General features: G+C 35.6%; 1 protein-coding gene across 1 annotated transcript; it reads left to right on the top strand.

Moving 5' to 3' along the window:
• The first annotated feature begins 207 nt into the window (after positions 1 to 207).
• On the top strand, positions 208 to 16,595 carry LOC113501394 (large subunit GTPase 1 homolog). The gene is made up of 14 exons (XM_026882524.1): positions 208 to 496; positions 794 to 960; positions 1,110 to 1,269; positions 2,287 to 2,465; positions 2,888 to 3,035; positions 3,329 to 3,521; positions 8,498 to 8,614; positions 9,211 to 9,436; positions 10,246 to 10,743; positions 11,096 to 11,248; positions 11,764 to 11,902; positions 12,552 to 12,751; positions 14,320 to 14,408; positions 16,224 to 16,595. The coding sequence occupies exons 1-14, from the start codon at positions 340 to 342 to the stop codon at positions 16,345 to 16,347; spliced, it is 2,550 nt and encodes an 849-aa protein (XP_026738325.1). The 5' UTR covers positions 208 to 339; the 3' UTR covers positions 16,348 to 16,595.
• Positions 16,596 to 18,544: the final 1,949 nt, after the last annotated feature.

Here is an 18,544-nt window from a genome sequence, read left to right as displayed (position 1 = left end):
TTGAAACGTCAACGAAGTCGTAGGATGAAAGAAGTCTATTTCTATTTTCACTGAGTTGTAAATAATCTTATTCAAGTATTTAATTTTCATTTAGGCTAAAGTGGGATTCGTATCAAATTGAGAGGTCAATTTTCCAGGTCCAGAAGTTCTTAGAAGTCTGTGGTTACAGCTGCATTTATTTTCTTTGTTTGTTGGCAACTTGCTCACCTTGACGTCAATGTCAAAAACACACGGGAAAATATAAAAAAGTGCAATACTGCAGAGGTGCAATTCAACGAATCATAATAGTTAAATGTATTGTGTTTTTTATCACATATTATACTAACAAATAAACATAAAATGGAGCTAAGCTCTCTAGATTATGTGGCTCAAGCCTGTATGGATTTAAATGAGGCTATGAGCACAGTTCAAAGTGAGGCTGAACGCGATACTCTTATAGTTAATCATATCAAGAAAGTTTGGCCTACAGTGATTCCGATAGACGACTTCAAGAAGAGTAAGTAATTACTATATTGTACACTCATATAATGCTATTAGTAGTGGTAAATAAGTTGTCCAGTTTACAAAAAAATAACAGAACAAATCAACTGAACAGTAAACTGGCCTAACATTATGCCTAGGCCTATTTGGCCTAACAGTAAACTCTGACTATTAGGGCATATCAACAGCCTACTTTTGAGTACCACTTACATTAATTATTTACTTAATACCCATTTTATCTTATGTTAATTCATTACTTTATCACTTGTTCTCTAAATTGAATACACCATCAAGAATAACCCTTTGTTTTCAGATTTAGAATGGGTGAATGTTTCTGAACCGATATCATTGGCACAGCATTGTGCTGATAAGGTAGTGATCTTAGACTTCTGGACATATTGCTGCATCAACTGCTATCATGTGCTGCCAGACCTGGCTCATATTGAGAAACTGCATAAAGTGGAAAATGGACTAGTTGTGGTAATTTTTTTAAAAGCTTATTAAATAATAAATTTTGAATACAATCATATCTAGATTTGACCTCATAAAGAATGTTTGAAAATAAATACACAATATGCTCAATTTCATCAAAAACCAATAAATTAACTGTTTTTTTTTAATATTTTCAGCTAGGTGTACACTGTGCTAAGTTCACAAATGAGAAAGACTCATCAAAAGTGTTGGCTGCAGTACAGAGGTACAACATCCATCACCCTGTGGTGAACGATGCAGACAGTTACATGTGGGAGACAATGGGGATCCGGTGCTGGCCCACATTACTCATTTTAGGTAATTAAAATAGACAATGTTTTTTTTACAATGTTGGTCATAAAAACCACAGTCTTTTTTTAACGAGAGTTAAATAACAGAGAAAATTTCTTTTTTGTTTCACCATACTTGCTTTTGAGCACATAAAGTGATGTTATCTTTAAGTGTTAAAGTAGAAGAAATATTTTATTTTATTTATCTTGTATTAGAAAATAATTTCGTTGTAGGACTTATTACAAAAGAGAAGATTATAAAAAAGTCAGTTTAATTATTTTAATGATTATTGTCAGCTAAGAAAATAAACCAGTAGCTATGATATCTATATCATTTGTAAATGATTTTATGTAATGTTATGTAAATTAATTCAGTTGTTACAAGATAAATTTGTTATGCATTTGATTGCTTGTTGGAATGAGGAACTAAAATCTTTATGATGATTTATGTGTTTCCCTTTCATGCTGATATTGTTTACAAGTCATCATGTTATTTATTATAATTATGAATTATGAACTAATTAAAACATGATTATAGTAAACAAGTAATATTGCACAGTTAGAACTGGGCAAATAAAAGTCTCTTAAACAAGATGATCATCATTTTTATTGATCATACCAGGTTACATATCCAAAAAACCTAGTTATTAAAAAGAATGGACAATAATGATACTAATCTTCTAATATATAAAATTCCCATGTCACAATGTTAGTTACCGTACTCCACCGAAACGGTTCGACCGATTCTTAAGAAATTTTGTATACATATTGGGTAGGTCTGAGAATAGAACAACATCTATTTTTCATACCCCTAAGTGCTAAGGGATGCTCACACTAAAAAAATATATTTTATTTTTTGGACGGATTTTTTGTTTTTATTTTTATTATAATTTGGCATTAAAAATACATACAACTAGAAAAAAAAAAATTCGGCAAAACAACGTTTGCTGGGTCAGCTAGTATAATATAAACTTATATACACACGAAATTTTAAGGAACGGATGGATGTAACTTTTGAGTTCTAAATTAAATTATTCAATAATAGGTCCCGGAAACAAGCCATTGTTTGTACTGACTGGCGAGGGTCATAAAGACGAACTGGTGTGGTTCGTGGGCAATACGCTGCGTCACTTCGGCACCCGCATTGCGACGACACCGCTCCCTATGTCGCTATCTGGACAAGTGAAACGCAAGGAAGAGGATATGCTGTACTTTCCTAGTAAGGTTTGTAATTTGATAAGTACTAATACAATTAAGACCATCTGTCAAGAATTTATTTACCCCAAAATTTTATACTTTACCATAATATCCTGAAGTAATATTATAGTGAGAGTATGAGTGACGAATTTCCAATTAAAACTGCTGGAGTGCTTTTCCCTTCCCTTCTTTCGGATGATGAGAACAACGTACGCTGAAAACTACGCGATCATACATCATAGTAATATAATATTTGAGACAAATGAGAATGGCAGAACAAAAAGAGGCCTCTAAAACGCATAAGATGATGATAATATTACTTAATTCACAACTAAAACTACTGTAAACACTCTTAAATATTTAACAAACAAACGTTAATTTTAATATATTAGATGCACCACCTTTTCTTGTTATTCTGATCTACATAACAAACCACTACATATTTTTAGCTGGCCCTCAACCCGTTCTACCGCGGTCGTACAGACGAGCCATTCCTGGCGATATCGGACACCGGCCACCATCGAGTGCTGCTCACGGATTGTTCCGGGATAGTGCTGCGGATCATCGGCGGCTGTGAACCAGGCTTTAAAGATGGCAGTTAGTATCAAGGTTTTATGGTAGTAACCAAAAAAGGGGAATGCACAAGATCCAGAAACTATTTATCTAAATCCGTGTAAGGTCAGTGGCTGAAGTCACTGGTCACCACGCTAAAACGCCATTATCGGGATTCGATTCTGCGTAGGACAAGCATGTGTGTGATTCACGTATGCTTGTCTTGGGTGTGGGTGTCTTTTTGACTTGAAAGTTAGTGAAATCCCCAGCGACCAAAGGATTCATTTCCTATTTTAAAATGTTTTTTTTTTATGTATTGTCTTTTCTTTCCTCACCAGAACTTGTGGACGCGCAGTTCGACTCGCCTCAAGGTCTCTGCTGGTTGTCAAGCAACGTGCTGGCCGTGTGCGACACTAACAACCACAGCGTGCGCGCCATACACCTGGACGAAGGGACTGTCGAAGTACTGGCGGGCACTGGACAACAAGGCGTCTATGGTGATCAAGGTACTAAAAGGTGTAAAAGATATTAGCAGACCTAGTAAAATTGCTGTAAATTGTTGTCAAAACAACTCACTGAGGGCGACGTGCCGCAGTTTCGAATCCCGCGTCAGACAAGCATTTGTATGATCCACGAATGTTTGGCCTGAGTTTTGGTGTCTTCATGCGTGTAACTTGAATGTTTGTGAAATCTGAAGTAATTTTGATATCAAAGAACCTATTATTCATATCTACCAAATATACACGATTTACTTTGTTTATCAATTTTGAAAGATAGTTAACAAACACACGAGATTCTATGATGTAAAAAATAATATTTTACTTCCTATTCTATCCTAGGTACTGCTCACGACTTTGAAATAACCTTTGTTATAACATGATCGTTGTAAACATGCTGCCCTTAACCCCAGACGAAGCTGGTTAACGGAAACTGTGGCTATTTTAGTAGTTAAAATAAATTGAACGCCCGTAGTTTACTCACCCACACATTTTATTACCCCTTCCGTTTTGGTGCGACTAGGCTATATGTATATCATCACGCTGCGACCAATAGGAGCGAAGAAAAAGTCATAACTTATATCTTCTAACCACGCAGACGAAGTCGCGGGCAACAGCTATCCTTATCCTTATCCTTACATATTACAAAACAAAGTCCCCCGCCGCGTCTGTCTGTCTGTCTGTTCGCGATAAACTAGAAAAGTGCTGAACGGATTTTTATGCGGTTTTCAACGATAGATAGAGCAATTCTTGAGGAAGGTTTTAGTGTATAATAAGTTTAGGTTTTGTGTAAACTGACGATATTACAGCGATATTAGTTAAACATGTCGGAAAAAATTAAGCCATTCGAGAGCTTTCATCGAGAACGCTGCCAAAACCTTTTGAGTTACAACAAAACAATGTATGGCGAGTTTGTACCTCTTTAATAGATCTACAAAAAAGTCCGCGGTGGTATATGTCTATCTTCCAAGGATAACCCACAATAACCAATTTTATGTGTTTTCTTAATACAGTAAAATTATTGGTTACTTACGAACCTCTTTTTAACAATACAGTATTAATCCTTATCCAAATAAATAAGTTAGATATATTATGCATGTAATATAGAACAAAATTGCCTTTTACACTACGCCAAAAATGTTAATAGGTAATGAGTTATCGTAATATTAAAATCTCCGCGCGAGAAATTAAAAATCGATGAAACGTAGCGAACATATCGTCGGCATCTATATACTAATTGTACTATATATATACTAATTACTATGTATATACTATGTATGTACTATGTATATACTAATTGTTTGTTTGATTGTTTGTTTGAAAGCGCTAATCTCAGAAACTACGGGTTCAAATTGAAAAAATATTTTTGTGTTGAATATACCATTAATCGAGGGAGGTTTTAGGCTTTATGTATATCATCACGCTGCGACCAATAGGAGCGAAGAAAAAGTCATAACTTATATCTTCTAACCACGCAGACGAAGTCGCGGGCAACAGCTATCCTTATCCTTATCCTTATCCTTACATATTATAAAACAAAGTCCCCCGCCGCGTCTGTCTGTCTGTCTGTTCGCGATAAACTAGAAAAGTGCTGAACGGATTTTTATGCGGTTTTCAACGATAGATAGAGCAATTCTTGAGGAAGGTTTTAGTGTATAATAAGTTTAGGTTTTGTGTAAACTGATGATATTACAGCGATATTAGTTAAACATGTCGGAAAAAATTAAGCCATTCGAGAGCTTTCATCGAGAACGCTGCCAAAACCTTTTGAGTTACAACAAAACAATGTATGGCGAGTTTGTACCTCTTTAATAGATCTACAAAAAAGTCCGCGGTGGTATATGTCTATCTTCCAAGGATAACCCACAATAACCAATTTTATGTGTTTTCTTAATACAGTAAAATTATTGGTTACTTACGAACCTCTTTTTAACAATACAGTATTAATCCTTATCCAAATAAATAAGTTAGATATATTATGCATGTAATATAGAACAAAATTGCCTTTTACACTACGCCAAAAATGTTAATAGGTAATGAGTATCGTAATATTAAAATCTCCGCGCGAGAAATTAAAAATCGATGAAACGTAGCGAAGATATCGTCGGCATCTTTTTTTTTTTTTTTATTTATTTATTAAAAAAAAATAGAAAATAGGAAATTACATAAAAAATCGCCAAACTGCAAAGCAGTTTGTTGGCGATAATAGCGCTCTTAATTATACATTTTCTTTATTGTGTTTTTATAGTTTACAATGAGTGTAGTTGCATTTATTATTCTTATATATAAACAATAATCACATTATATATACTTTATCTTATAACTATTACAATATAAAAATTAAATTTATATTCTAGGAACATCAACCTGTTTATATCTACCATTATTTATTACAACTAATTCTTATTGAAATTTCTATTTGGTTAACAATTGTAATGAGATCTGTTCTTACTCCTATGTTTATTTATAATATTAATACTTCTTTTAGTCTTTTCTTAATAGTTACTTTGCTTACTTCTTTGGACATATTTCTTATAAAGTCTAGTTTATTAAATATTACAGGAGTTATTACAGAATAACTCCTGTAATATTTAAGATTAAATAATATTTAAGATTTAATATTACAGAACTTGATAAAAATATTAATATTCATGATGCTCAGTTTGGTTTTCGCGCGGGACTTTCCACTGAAAGCGCAATTCTGAGTCTGAAGCACACTGTCCAATACTACACGGAAAGAAGTACACCTGTGTATGCATGCTTTCTTGACCTCTCCAAGGCATTTGACCTTGTGTCGTATGACTTGTTATGGGAGAAACTCAAGAAAACCCGCGTGCCTACACAGGTACAACGGATTTTTCATTTCTGGTACCAAAACCAGAATAATTATGTAAGGTGGGCAAATGCCTTCTCGGACACGTACAGGTTGGAGTGCGGGGTGAGACAAGGTGGTTTGAGTTCTCCTAGGCTCTTCAACTTGTACGTGAATGAGCTTATAGTTGGGCTCAGCAGCACACGAGTGGGATGCTGGATTGACAACATTTGTATGAACAACTTTAGTTACGCAGACGACATGGTGCTGCTGACCCCAACTGTAAGTGCAATGAGGCAGTTGCTTGCAATATGTGAAACATATAGCATTCAGCATGGATTGATGTACAATGCTAAGAAGAGCGAGTACATGGTTTTCAAGGCCCCCGGTAAATGTACATTGAATGTGCCCGCAATAAAGCTAAATGGCATTGAACTAAAGCGGGTAGAAAAGTTTAAATATCTTGGACATTACGTTACAGAGGACCTTGAGGACCAGGTTGACATAGAACGGGAACGTAGGGCATTGGCGGTTAGAAGTAATATGCTGGCCCGCAGTTGTGCGTTGTAGTAAACAAGTTAAAGTCACTCTATTTAAAGCCTACTGTCAGACTTTTCTACACGTGCAGCCTGTGGTTCAGATATACGCAGAGGACGCTCAATGCCTTACGTGTCCAATATAACAACGGGTTTAGGATGTTGTTGGGGTTGCCCCGTTTTTGCAGTGCCTCCGGTATGTTTGCGGAGCCAGGGTAGACGGCTTCCACGCGGTAATACGCAAGCGGCTCGTATCACTACTGAGCAGGGTCAGGAGCAGCACCAACAGCATCCTGCAGGTTATTGCGGAAAAGCAGGACTCAGACATCCTGAAAGCATTTATACGCGCACAAATTTTACTATAAATCTTATTATTTTGTAATTATGTATGGACATTGTTCTGAAATAAAGATTATTATTATTATTATTATTAAAAAAACGAAAAATATGCTTATAAAGGTTTGAAACTATTAATACGTTCCATAAGAAATAGGGAACGAGTTACTCCATGTGTTTTTATTTTCATTTCATTTCATACTTTTACAGTAAAAAAATTAAAGTAAGGTACTTATAAAAATCACACTGCACGCATAGCCGAGTACCTATATCAGGTAAATAGGTCACAACAAAACGCGCCCACTGTGCGTAACGTGTCGCGGGTTCGATCCTCGCGCAGTACAAGCATCCTTGATCCACATCCGCTGTGCGGATTTGAATATGCAGGAGGAGATTTTCTTAACCAAAAAAAATATACTTCATCAGTTCATTATTTTTGTTTTTAAAATACTCTTTAATCAGAAAAATTGCAGGCCAATGCAAGCTCATAAGAAAAAAATGCGAAAAATTTGTGAGAATTATCAGTAGTTTACGTCATAGATGTTTACTATTGCAATAGACAGCCAATTGAAGAATTATTGACTCTATAAGATTTTGGCCAAATCCACGTAAAATCAATAATTTTTCTCTTCTGTGTCAATTGAAAACGTGTTTTCGTTTTTAATCTGTTACCATGTGTTTTTACTCTTGTCAGAATGACATGTTGAGTTCGGTAGATCAGCACGTGAAAAAGCTATTTGCCTAGAAAAATACATTTACAACTTTATTGATTTTCAACAATAACTTTAAAAATGGGGGAAGAAGAACAAGGAATCTTTAGGACGTGCGCTTATTAAGGATAGATTTGCAAAGAATCGTCATCGTAAACATGTTGAAGACAACACCATGGTGAGTATTTGTTTACTTTTTAAACTGAATAATATTGAGCAATATTATAATAGGGGCTTATCTATCTTGAATATCTTGTTCCTATGTGCATAGTTTTTAATACTTATGCTCTAAGGCTTGGAGCCGATTTGGTTTAAATAACGTTTTGGTTTGGATAAAAGATAAGTGGTAATAATATAAAATATAGAGCAACTTATTTTATTTTTTATTTAAGCAAAGAAGCTGAATAAGATTATAATTAAAATATGATCGATAATCCTATTAGTTTCTAATTGAATCAGTAACCTTGAAATTAGTTTTACTCATAACATATGGAATCCCTTATAAATCTAGAGGGCCGCAGAAGATAAGGCAGAACATAGCATAGCTCGCTAAAGCAATTTCAGTACATACCTATACATTTTTTTAAAATTTATCTTTAATTTTTTTTTTCTCTAGTTACACACAACGGAAGTCAATGATGGCTTTGACTGGGGCCGTCTTTAATCTCCAATCTGTAACTGCTGAGTCCTCTCTCCAAGAGTTCCTCTCTACCGCTGAACTGGCACAGAGAGAGTTTTACCGCAGAGAAGCTTAACTTGAAATATGTTAAGTCTGTACCCAGTGAAGTTGAGGTTGCTACATCACAGCCCAATTTGATGAACCTTAACAGTGCCACGGAGGTAACAAGATGGTTTTATTTATATCCACTCTTAAATAATTAAGATAAATTATGCGCAAAGGCAAGATTCTAGTATTTGCATGAAATCAAATTGAAATGCTTTCATGGGCATAAACCATAAGCAATAGATTTTATGTATTGACATCAAATTATATTTTTCGTTTAGTCTGTTGGTCTAGTGGTGACTGCTATATAAAAGCTATGCTAAGGTTAAGATGTCTGTTAAAGTAAAAGTTAAAATGTAAAAACTTTTTATTTCAAGGAAGCTGCTTTTCACTAACTTTTAAATCATTAAAACACTGATACTGGGTACACAGTGCTAAAATTCATTTCTAAGAATGAAAACGGACAAAAACCTCTAAGTAACTCTTTTGAAAATAAGTTTAACTATAACTATCAGTGCCAGTCCAAGTAACAAAGTTTGCTTACTTGATACATCTTTTGTAGTATCTGAATCGAATATGGAGAATAATTAAATACTTGTTTTCAGGCCCACATGGTCACCAGGTATAACAGCTGAAGAAGAACAAATTACTCGCGAACGTGAGTCCTTCTTAGACTGGCGTCGCCATCTCAACGAGTTGCAAGCCAAGCTCGGAGCGGCGGTCACACCATATGAAACGAAAACATTGAACTGTGGAAGCAGCTGTGGAGGACACTTGAGAAGTCCGATGGGTTCTGCTTCTGTTAGATGCAAGGAATCCATTGTTGTTCAGGTATGAATTCTCATTTCTCTCTCTTTATTTAGCAAAACATCTCCCGCACTATGGAACTTAATCCTTGTGTCGGGGTCACAACATACAAATCGCGTGTGCAAAGACACCCCAGAACAAGCATTTGGTAGATCTCACAAATGGTTGTCCTACGCGAAGTTTAATACATGACACGACGCGCGCAGTGCGTTTGGCGGGTGACCTCCACCACTGTGGGCATGGTAGGCATGTAGTCTATTTAAACCAGTTAATGGTTTACTTATGTTCACTTTTGGGAGATATCGTCTAGTTTTTCGACATGCGGCTCCATCGGCGCAGTGCCACTTTATGTTTTTTCTAATATCTAACTTTCGTAGCAAAAGCCGTGTGAAATTATATATATTATATTGTTCATTTTCTCAAAATCTGTAAAAGTGTCTTCTGTTTTTTGTCACTGTGTCCTTTTTATTTCAGTAGTAGAATGTGTATAATTGTCTATTTTTTGATTTTACCTATAAATATTTACAGATGTGCTGATTTAGAGAAATATGCGCAAGATCCAGAAAATGCAAATGTATATTGCTGTTGAACAAAGCCGATTTGACCACCGAATATGAAAGGAAATGCTGGGCGGAAATACTTCACAAAGGAGGTAAACATCCTGACTAAGGAGTTCCATTTTGATACTGAGCAGTGAGCAGTGTCTTCCTAACAGCTATGTTGTGTGATTTGTCGCGCATTTAAGTGAATTGCCGGCTTAAAGGTACATTATACATATACTAAATTCCGTCCCCTTTTGTTCCAGAACGTTGCTATAATATTCTTCTCGGCAGCTAAACCAACAAATGAGCGTAAAAATATCAGAAGCCAGTGAAGGTTCTGCCACCAAAGAGGAAATAGATTCGGAAACCGATTCGGCAATCTCCGACCACGATCCGGAATCCGAAGATGACGTCATAGACCCGAACGACCTAAATTGTACAGAAAAAGATATAGAAATGTTCAAACAGCAATTAGGAGATTTGGACAAAGCTGTGTGCAACACTGCAAACAAAATTGACAAGATTCAAGAAGTACTGGAAAGGGTTGTCGAAAATTTAAGACTGGGTAAACCTGTTGAAGATTACCCTCCATCAGAAATTCAGGAAGAAGTCAAAGAAGAGCAAGTACAGAATTCACATGAGATATTTGACAGGGAGAAACTTCTAGAAGTGTTGAAGAGGCAGAATGTTGAGGAGAAAAAGAATCCCCCACGATTGAGCGTTGGTATGATTGGTTACCCCAATGTCGGGAAGTCTAGTACTGTCAATGTTTTGATGCAGACTAAGAAAGTAAGTATCGACGGTTAAGTTCAAGCATATCTTTGTGATACAATTCTTATTAAAAAAGAGTTTTTGTCAATATACTAGTATGGACTGACATATTCAGTATCTCAAAAAAAAGGAAATTATATTTAAATTCGATACATTTTAAAGAACTAAATAAGCAAACCAATAAAAGAATTTAGCTAAGTCCCAAAAATTTATTTTCCAAATGATTACTTCCAGTTTGATTGTCTTAGATAGGCACAAGCCTTTGTAGTCTTTAATCGTCTGGTTGGGAACTACTCATTGTTAATCAATAAGTCCTTCTATAAGTAACGTTTTAGGTTTATATTCAATAAAGAAATCTGTTAAATTTTAGGTAAGTGTGAGCTCAATGCCCGGTCACACACGACACATTCAGTCACTGATCTTAGATGATGACATCGAGCTGCTCGACTGCCCTGGTCTGGTATTGCCAGCTTACGCCGTCGCCCCGGACTTGCTCTTGACGGCTGTGTTGCCAATTGATCAGGTAAGTTACTAACATAGCAATCTCTAGTAACATTGCAAGCTTTTTGGTTTTCCGGCTTAAGAATTATGAATACTACAGCTGACTCACTACTGTGCAAAGTCCTCCTTCCGAAAGAAGAAATAACCATATACTTGCTCACTTGCTAGTTGAAGATACTAGATTTTAATATGACAGAGTAATAATGCTGATGTCGATAGCCGAGTGGCTGAGGCTACCATGCTAAATCCACTGGGCGCGACGAGTCGAGACGAGACTTGATCCACGAGTTCTTGTCCTAAGTTTGGATTTCGTTAAAAAAAATACACAATTCAGCGGCCTTATGTTGACTACATTAACAGTATGGAACTATGGATTGAGATTATGAGTAACATGACAGATATGAGTTAAGAGATAATCTTCAGCTTTTTTTATTAGAGAACAGGGTTTTAACCTAAACAATCTATTCTTATAAAACTATCTTCAATTTATATACCTCTATATTCTACGTATATAAAAGTATATTGCTGTTTACATAGATGCGTGCCCACGACGCGGCCATGGCTCGCCTGTGCCAGTTGGTCCCCAAACACACGTTCGTCGAGAAGTACGGGCTGCTGCTTCCTGATGACGGGTCCAAAGAGCCTGATTACAAGCAGATACTTACTGCTCATGCTTGTAAGTTTTATGACTGCATCATTCTGTTATTATCATTGGGAGAAATACTTATTTAGAAGAGGAAGAGAGTTTTTCATAACTGAGCAGCTTAAATTTATTAACATTTGTTTATATTATGATAACCAGATTAGCTTTTAAGCTGAATTTGTTACAAGTAAAATATTTTGTCTACGTCACACGTCAACGTACGTTGTACGTGCGAGTACGTGTACGCACGTTGTCTACGTACGGGTAAATTTAGTTTGATGCGAAAACAAATTCCACAATAATCTAAATTTAAATGATCTTAAGTACTTATTGTCTTCGTTATGGTTCGATTGATTGTGGAACTTTAAGTGTAAAAAGTTCTCTTTGGTGATTCATTCCTTCATTCTAAAACAGTACCAAGCACGCAAATATTTAAACATAACTTTGATTTCCTTTATTTAAAATAAAAATATATGCATAAAATTACAATATTAATTGCTTCCATGTTTTTAAATTCTGTGTAGTTAGGTAATATTTGTAATGTTATAATAATATTTATTTATTATTGGATCTCCAATAAAGAATACACAAAATCATGAAATAGTGTACATTTGAGTTGTGCTCCCTCAATTACAGGCTCTCTTAATTATAACATTTATTAACAATTCTCTAACACTCCCAGACAACAGAGGCTTCATGACGGCAGCGGGGCAGCCGGACCAGTCCCGCTCAGCCCGGATCATGCTGAAGGAGGCCGCCAGCGGCCGTCTGCGCTGGGCGCAGCTCCCGCCGCACTGCGCGCCGCAACCGGTGGACGACATGCTGCGGGACAGGAGGAACGAGAAGAGGAAGCCCACGCCCATGGAAGCCAGGATGGTTGAGGTGAGGACGAAGGAACGGAAACTGGGAATCGGATGTAGTAGGAGTTTGAGGTTTCTTTTTGGTTTTCCGAATAACGAGACCTGCGATTGTATGCGGATATTTAGTCCTTGTGTTGCGAGGAGTTTCACATTAACTTACTCTTTCACATTATGCTTACTTAGAATAAGCATTTTTAGATCGTGCAAATACTTGTCCAATGAGGGGATTACACTAGAACCACTGCACAATCGCTAATAGCTATAGCTGTAGTGGATTACGGGCGTATACCGCTAAAATAAGTTTGAAGTTAGTTAAATGTTTATGCTGTAAATTATGCGGCATACAATGGCAGTCTTGCCAGAAGAGATATCTTAAATCTGCTGTATTTATAAGAGCCAGTATTTCTGTGAATGAAATTGTTGAAATGCTTTGTATGCAAGAATGTTGCATGATTTTTTGGATTGAATGTATCGCGATAAAGGCACAATGGGCTTTATACTTAGTATTTGTGGGTCTAAGTCATAAAAGATCATTTAAAAATAGGTTCTACAATGGCGTTATGTTTAAGTTAGACTTTGGTAGAAAACAAACTACAGAACATACTAAAAATATATTGTGTAAGCTATTACTTGGCCAGAACATTTCCTTCTTCCTTAGTAATATAATATATCAAGAAAATCCCCTGTAACACAGACATTTTACTAAACACATAACCATCAAAATCCAGGGCAAACCCATTCACTTATACTTCTCTTCACTTTTGAAACATTAACAGTTAATGCAGTGTCCTAGAAAATCAATCTCCCATCCCGAACAGTTAACCCAAATACAAGTTTATTATAAGTAGCGGAGTAAACAGCCCATTTACCCTGTCAGTAGCTAATACTGACATGCTGAGCTTGTCTGAGTGTTCACCATTTGTTATCTTCATGTTTCTAATAATAATAGCAAGAGTTTCCATTTCTTTTCTTCTCCTAATTAGTTGTTTGTATTTTTTCTGGTATTCCTCTCATATATTCCTTGATTTATGAACCTGTTTTTGTGTTATTCTTTGACAATGTACCTATGTGTGACGTTTATAAAATTAGTTAAAGACAGTCTGGAATATAAAAAAAAATGCCAAATTAATATTCATAATCAGTATCCCATCTAGTCTCGCCTAAATTTCAATCTCCATTTCATGATAGTGTCACTTTTTTGTACTCTATCGCTATCTGCGACCTCTGGTGAATCACTGCGGGTATTACTTTGATACCCGTGGCCCTCAACTGTACTAATATGAACTAAACATTCCTAAAGACAAGGGACAATGACCGTGAATAAATTCAAATCTATCAGTGCCTAAATTACGCATAGGGGTATTTCGCATACACGATAAAAACGGTATTGCTCAGGGCCGGATCTAGCGGCCCCGGGCCTAGAGGCCCCGGGCAACAGAGGAGGGGAGGCCCCCTTTTATTGGGAGTGCCCCCTAGTCATAGTGGGCCCCTAGGCACTGGCCTAAAGTGCCTTATGGATAATACGTAACTGGTCCTGCTTTAAAGCTGGCGTGCTCTTAGTCATGTGCTAAAAGATTTCACTTTTTACAGGGATGGAAAAACAAATCATCGGAAATCGACAAGGCGTTCTTCGCGATGCAGAAGAGTGGGGCACACGTTAAAGGCAAACCTATAACCGGGTAAGACTTTCTATATAAACATCCTTAGCTGCCGACAACACCTGAGAAAAAATCCAGAATCCTGCCTTACAACGGTACGATTATTATAATATCAATATCAATGCTTTAATGTATTGTGATGTATTAAAACTATAGTTAAGAGAGAATTGGACCTGAGTTATGAATTAAGCAGTAGTTCCACAGTAGTAATAGAAAGGGATGAAGCTATATAGACAGATAGCGCCATCTCTTTTACTCAATCGGATACTGTCGTCGCTAATGTCTGCATAAGACTTCATAATGAACATTTAGTTGTCCAAGGAAAATTAAAAAGTAAACAATATCATTTCAGAATTAAGAAAACCTCTCGCTTAATGAAATTATAGTTTTAATACTTCATAATACCTCTGCAGATGAATATTTGATGTAAATTTAATGTTTAGAAACAGATATGTCTTAGACTGTCTATACTGTGCTTTTGCATGTTTACATGTGTAGGCAAATTTGAACGATCGATGTTCTATTTATATGTATTAAGAATTATATTTACTTAAACGGCGCTAATCGAAAGCGTTTCTAAGTTCGTCGTTGATATTTTTTGTTTTTCTCTTTTATTTGGCCTTGAAGTTCGATACTTCTTGATATATCTGCGTGATAATCTCATTAAAAATATACCAACTTTAACTCCATTTTATCTGAAACTTTTGAATATATGTAGGTAATTTGACTTATTAGCATATGAAATTCTAAAAGTGATGCAGTTACGCTTTCGTTTTAAAATTAAAAAGTATTTTCTTTATTTTTCGCTGAAATAAAATTATTTTTGTGAACTTTCTCATCTCGAAAAGTTTTAAAACGTTTTAATTCGACTTTGCTACTCAATTAATAAAGTATATCACGTCGCCGTAAAGAGCGAAATGGTCCTATCCGTATATAAAAAATAAATCATATTGGTTCTCATCTAAAAGCCAATAGGAAAAAGCCTTTGCCCAGTCGTGGGGTCATAAATAATATAATGTAGTAAATATGATTTTGAGATCAAGTCTTGATCACTATCAAGAATTTTCTTTGTAATTATGGTTTTCAAAATATATGCGGTTTAATTAGCTTAACCATTTACTACATTGGATAATAGTCCACGTACAAAAAAATTACGGCGATACAGCTATTTTAATTACTCGTATTATTTTCACAAGTTACTTACCAACCTCTAGCACTCAGGTGCAGTGTAAAAATACTCCAGTTATAGTTAGACAAGATGAAAGATATCTCGACGTTATTATCAATTAGAGCTAAGGGAAACCTAAATAAACTTCGTGAAGGCGAAATGGCCACCCTGGATACAAGCCAAGTGTTAATTCATAAAGTTTGAGCATCTTTATGAGCAGCGCTAACACTCGCGAAAATTGGCCTAACCTCGTAAGACCCGGTGCCTTTTCGAAACGAAATAAAACGTGTACCGTCGCTCACAAAACTAAAAAGATCATCTGAACAAGCGTTACTTTGAACTAGCCAGACGGCTTAATTAACTCGACATTATTTATGGTAGCCGTCTACCGTATGCATTTAGCTGAGAAGATTTTCTTTATTTTTTTTGCACTTTTGTATACGACTATACTTAGAGAAATTTATAATAATCCATAAACTTCTCACAGCGTGGAATGCGCGTGGGCCTAAAAATGTAGCTGTTTTGAAAACCTAATGATGATTTATTTATTCACTGAAATATACTCTGAAATGTATAAAAATATAATACTACACGTCATCATAAATCATTTGATACGCCAATGTAAAATAAGACTTATGCCCTAAGAAATAAGGTGTACTTTATTGCAGTATCGTGGGAGTGCAGTCTGCTGAGCAACAGCTCAGTAAGCCCTGGAAACAAGAAAAGAAACACGCGAATAAGAATAAGAGAGAAAAGCTAAGGCGAAAGTATTCGCATTTGGACGAACATTGATGTTAGAAAGGGACGAATGTTTGTGGTACTTGTGTGTATGAAAAGGATGGATGAAGTTTTATACGAATGTTACGGACGAAGTTAGTACGAATTAGGTGCAATATCAACAAAAATCAAACCTAGTTTTTTCGTTATATGTACACTTACCACCTAAGTCTATTAGCTTTTTCCGTAATATTCTGATACTTTTATAATTACTATTGTTGCAATTCAGGTTCCAAAATAAACAATAAATGCATTTAATGTACCGACCGTGTTTTCTTTATAACCTCGTTCGTTTGACATTAAGAGTAATTTTTCCGCGTTTGACAAAAATAAATTACTTTTTTGTTCACATCCCACGTATAAATAAATGAACATTTTAGTAGTATGTATTGCCAGAAAATTCAATTTCCTTCGTTATTTAGTCTCACATTGTATTAATTTGTAGGACTTTGTGCTTGCTTGGCGCCAGATAAATTTATTGATGTACACTGGACTTAATTTTATTGCACATAAAATTGTTGATACTTCTGATTGCATGTGTAGCTAAATTATCAAGCTTTTGTACTTGCATGTTGCCACGTAAAGAATCACTGAATATTTTTAATACGTGTTACGTGTTGTATCAGTATAGTATGAAGTCTTTCAAGAAACTCGTTAATCAAAATTCGTCTGCATTAAATCAAGATTCGATTCTCATTGACATTTTAATCGAGTTAATATTAGATTACTTGCTTTAGATATTGGCATCTGGCATTACCGTCATAATTTTAGGTGAATTCGAGTAATAGTCCCGGCAATTATATGACGTTTGCCAACGTAGCTCATAATGAGTTTACACATTACTAGTTATAATAAACATGTTCACAAATATGTGTGGTATTCTCATGGCGTAACGCTGGCCCAAATCCCTTGATTTACTGCGCGCAAGCTAATTTAAGACAAGTGCTCGATTTTGCGTTAGAGTAACATGACGACATTAATCAGCGCTCCCAGGCCACGTGCGCTTCCTTCCTGTGAGCCCTGTGACAGATCGTAGGTAATACAATAAATTGTTTTGGAAACTGTTGGACGAGTGAATATTAGTCATATGTTTTCGTTACAAATTTAGGTTTTATGTGTCTTGAAGTATGCGTTGGGTTTGTGTTCTTAGTAGCAATAAAATATTTTGGTGCCGTCTCTGATGTATTGCTTTATCCAGTCGACTGTCTTAGTGTTTGAGCTATCGCAGCAGTATCTGTTATAAATTATCGAGTCATATTAGAACTTATCGTCTTGATTTTCAGTCTCGTAAAAGAGCTGTTCCCCCTTGACTTCAATGCTCAGCTCTCATACCTATATGATCTCATTCCTGCATTTCTGTCAGTACAAAAAGACCTGAAGATTTCTTAGAATAGTTTATATACCAACCGTGTATAAATCTACTCTGACTTGGACGTTTTGGCCACTAGACTGGATATGCGCTCAAACTGATGTAGTCTCCCTATAAATCAAGTTCTTCTCAGAATTTCAAGATCTCTTGCATTTTAAATGATCATGAAGCGATGGAATGAAACTAATTATGAAGGAAGTATTAAACTGCAACCATACAGCGTTTGACCTCTTTCTTTGTGCCCTACTTGCTCGTGCCAATGTAAACTGACCTTATCTGGCATTTAGATCATCATTGCGGACTTGCACGCTACCTCTACCTAATCTCAAGGTACTACGGACATAGCAAATTGAAATCTAGATAGAAATCTACCGTACATACAAACACGTAATCATATTTTGAAATACAGTGTCTTCTGTTTGTATTCAACTTGTTCTGCATACTGAACATACTTTATAAGGATTGTATGTACCTAAGAGTTATTTTTGAATAATATTTTTTTGAAGTAGTGTTATTTATTTAATTTGTGATATATGATCACGCATATTCATTTGGTATATATCTACTTTATTCTAAAAAGTAGTTTTACAAGTAACATAAGAGAATTTCCTGGAAAGAAAATTAAACAAATTAATTTATCCAAGAAACATGAGCTTAACATAATAATTGTTCACATTAATTCTAAATTTTCACTTTAATCTTCATGTTGTATTCCGCATTCTTTGCTTTACGATGTCTAGTCACAAGTCAGTAAATTTTAATTAGTTTACGCACACTCATAAAATAAAATACTCTGAAATATAAGTGGAGTATGAGATCTTAATTCAGAGTACTACGTCTAAA

Source organism: Trichoplusia ni, chromosome 15, assembly GCF_003590095.1.
Source record: "Trichoplusia ni isolate ovarian cell line Hi5 chromosome 15, tn1, whole genome shotgun sequence".
Lineage (NCBI taxonomy): Eukaryota > Metazoa > Arthropoda > Insecta > Lepidoptera > Noctuidae > Trichoplusia > Trichoplusia ni.
This window is presented reverse-complemented; position numbering and strand designations above follow the sequence as displayed.

Excerpts from the sequence above, each read along its gene's own strand:
- LOC113501394 (XM_026882524.1), top strand. The coding sequence starts at position 340 with ATGGAGCTAAGCTCTCTAGATTATGTGGCTCAAGCCTGTATGGATTTA. Across the intron at positions 2,466-2,887 it reads TGCTGTACTTTCCTAGTAAG|CTGGCCCTCAACCCGTTCTA; the intron begins GTTTGTAATTTG and ends ACATATTTTTAG. Across the intron at positions 10,744-11,095 it reads TTTTGATGCAGACTAAGAAA|GTAAGTGTGAGCTCAATGCC; the intron begins GTAAGTATCGAC and ends GTTAAATTTTAG.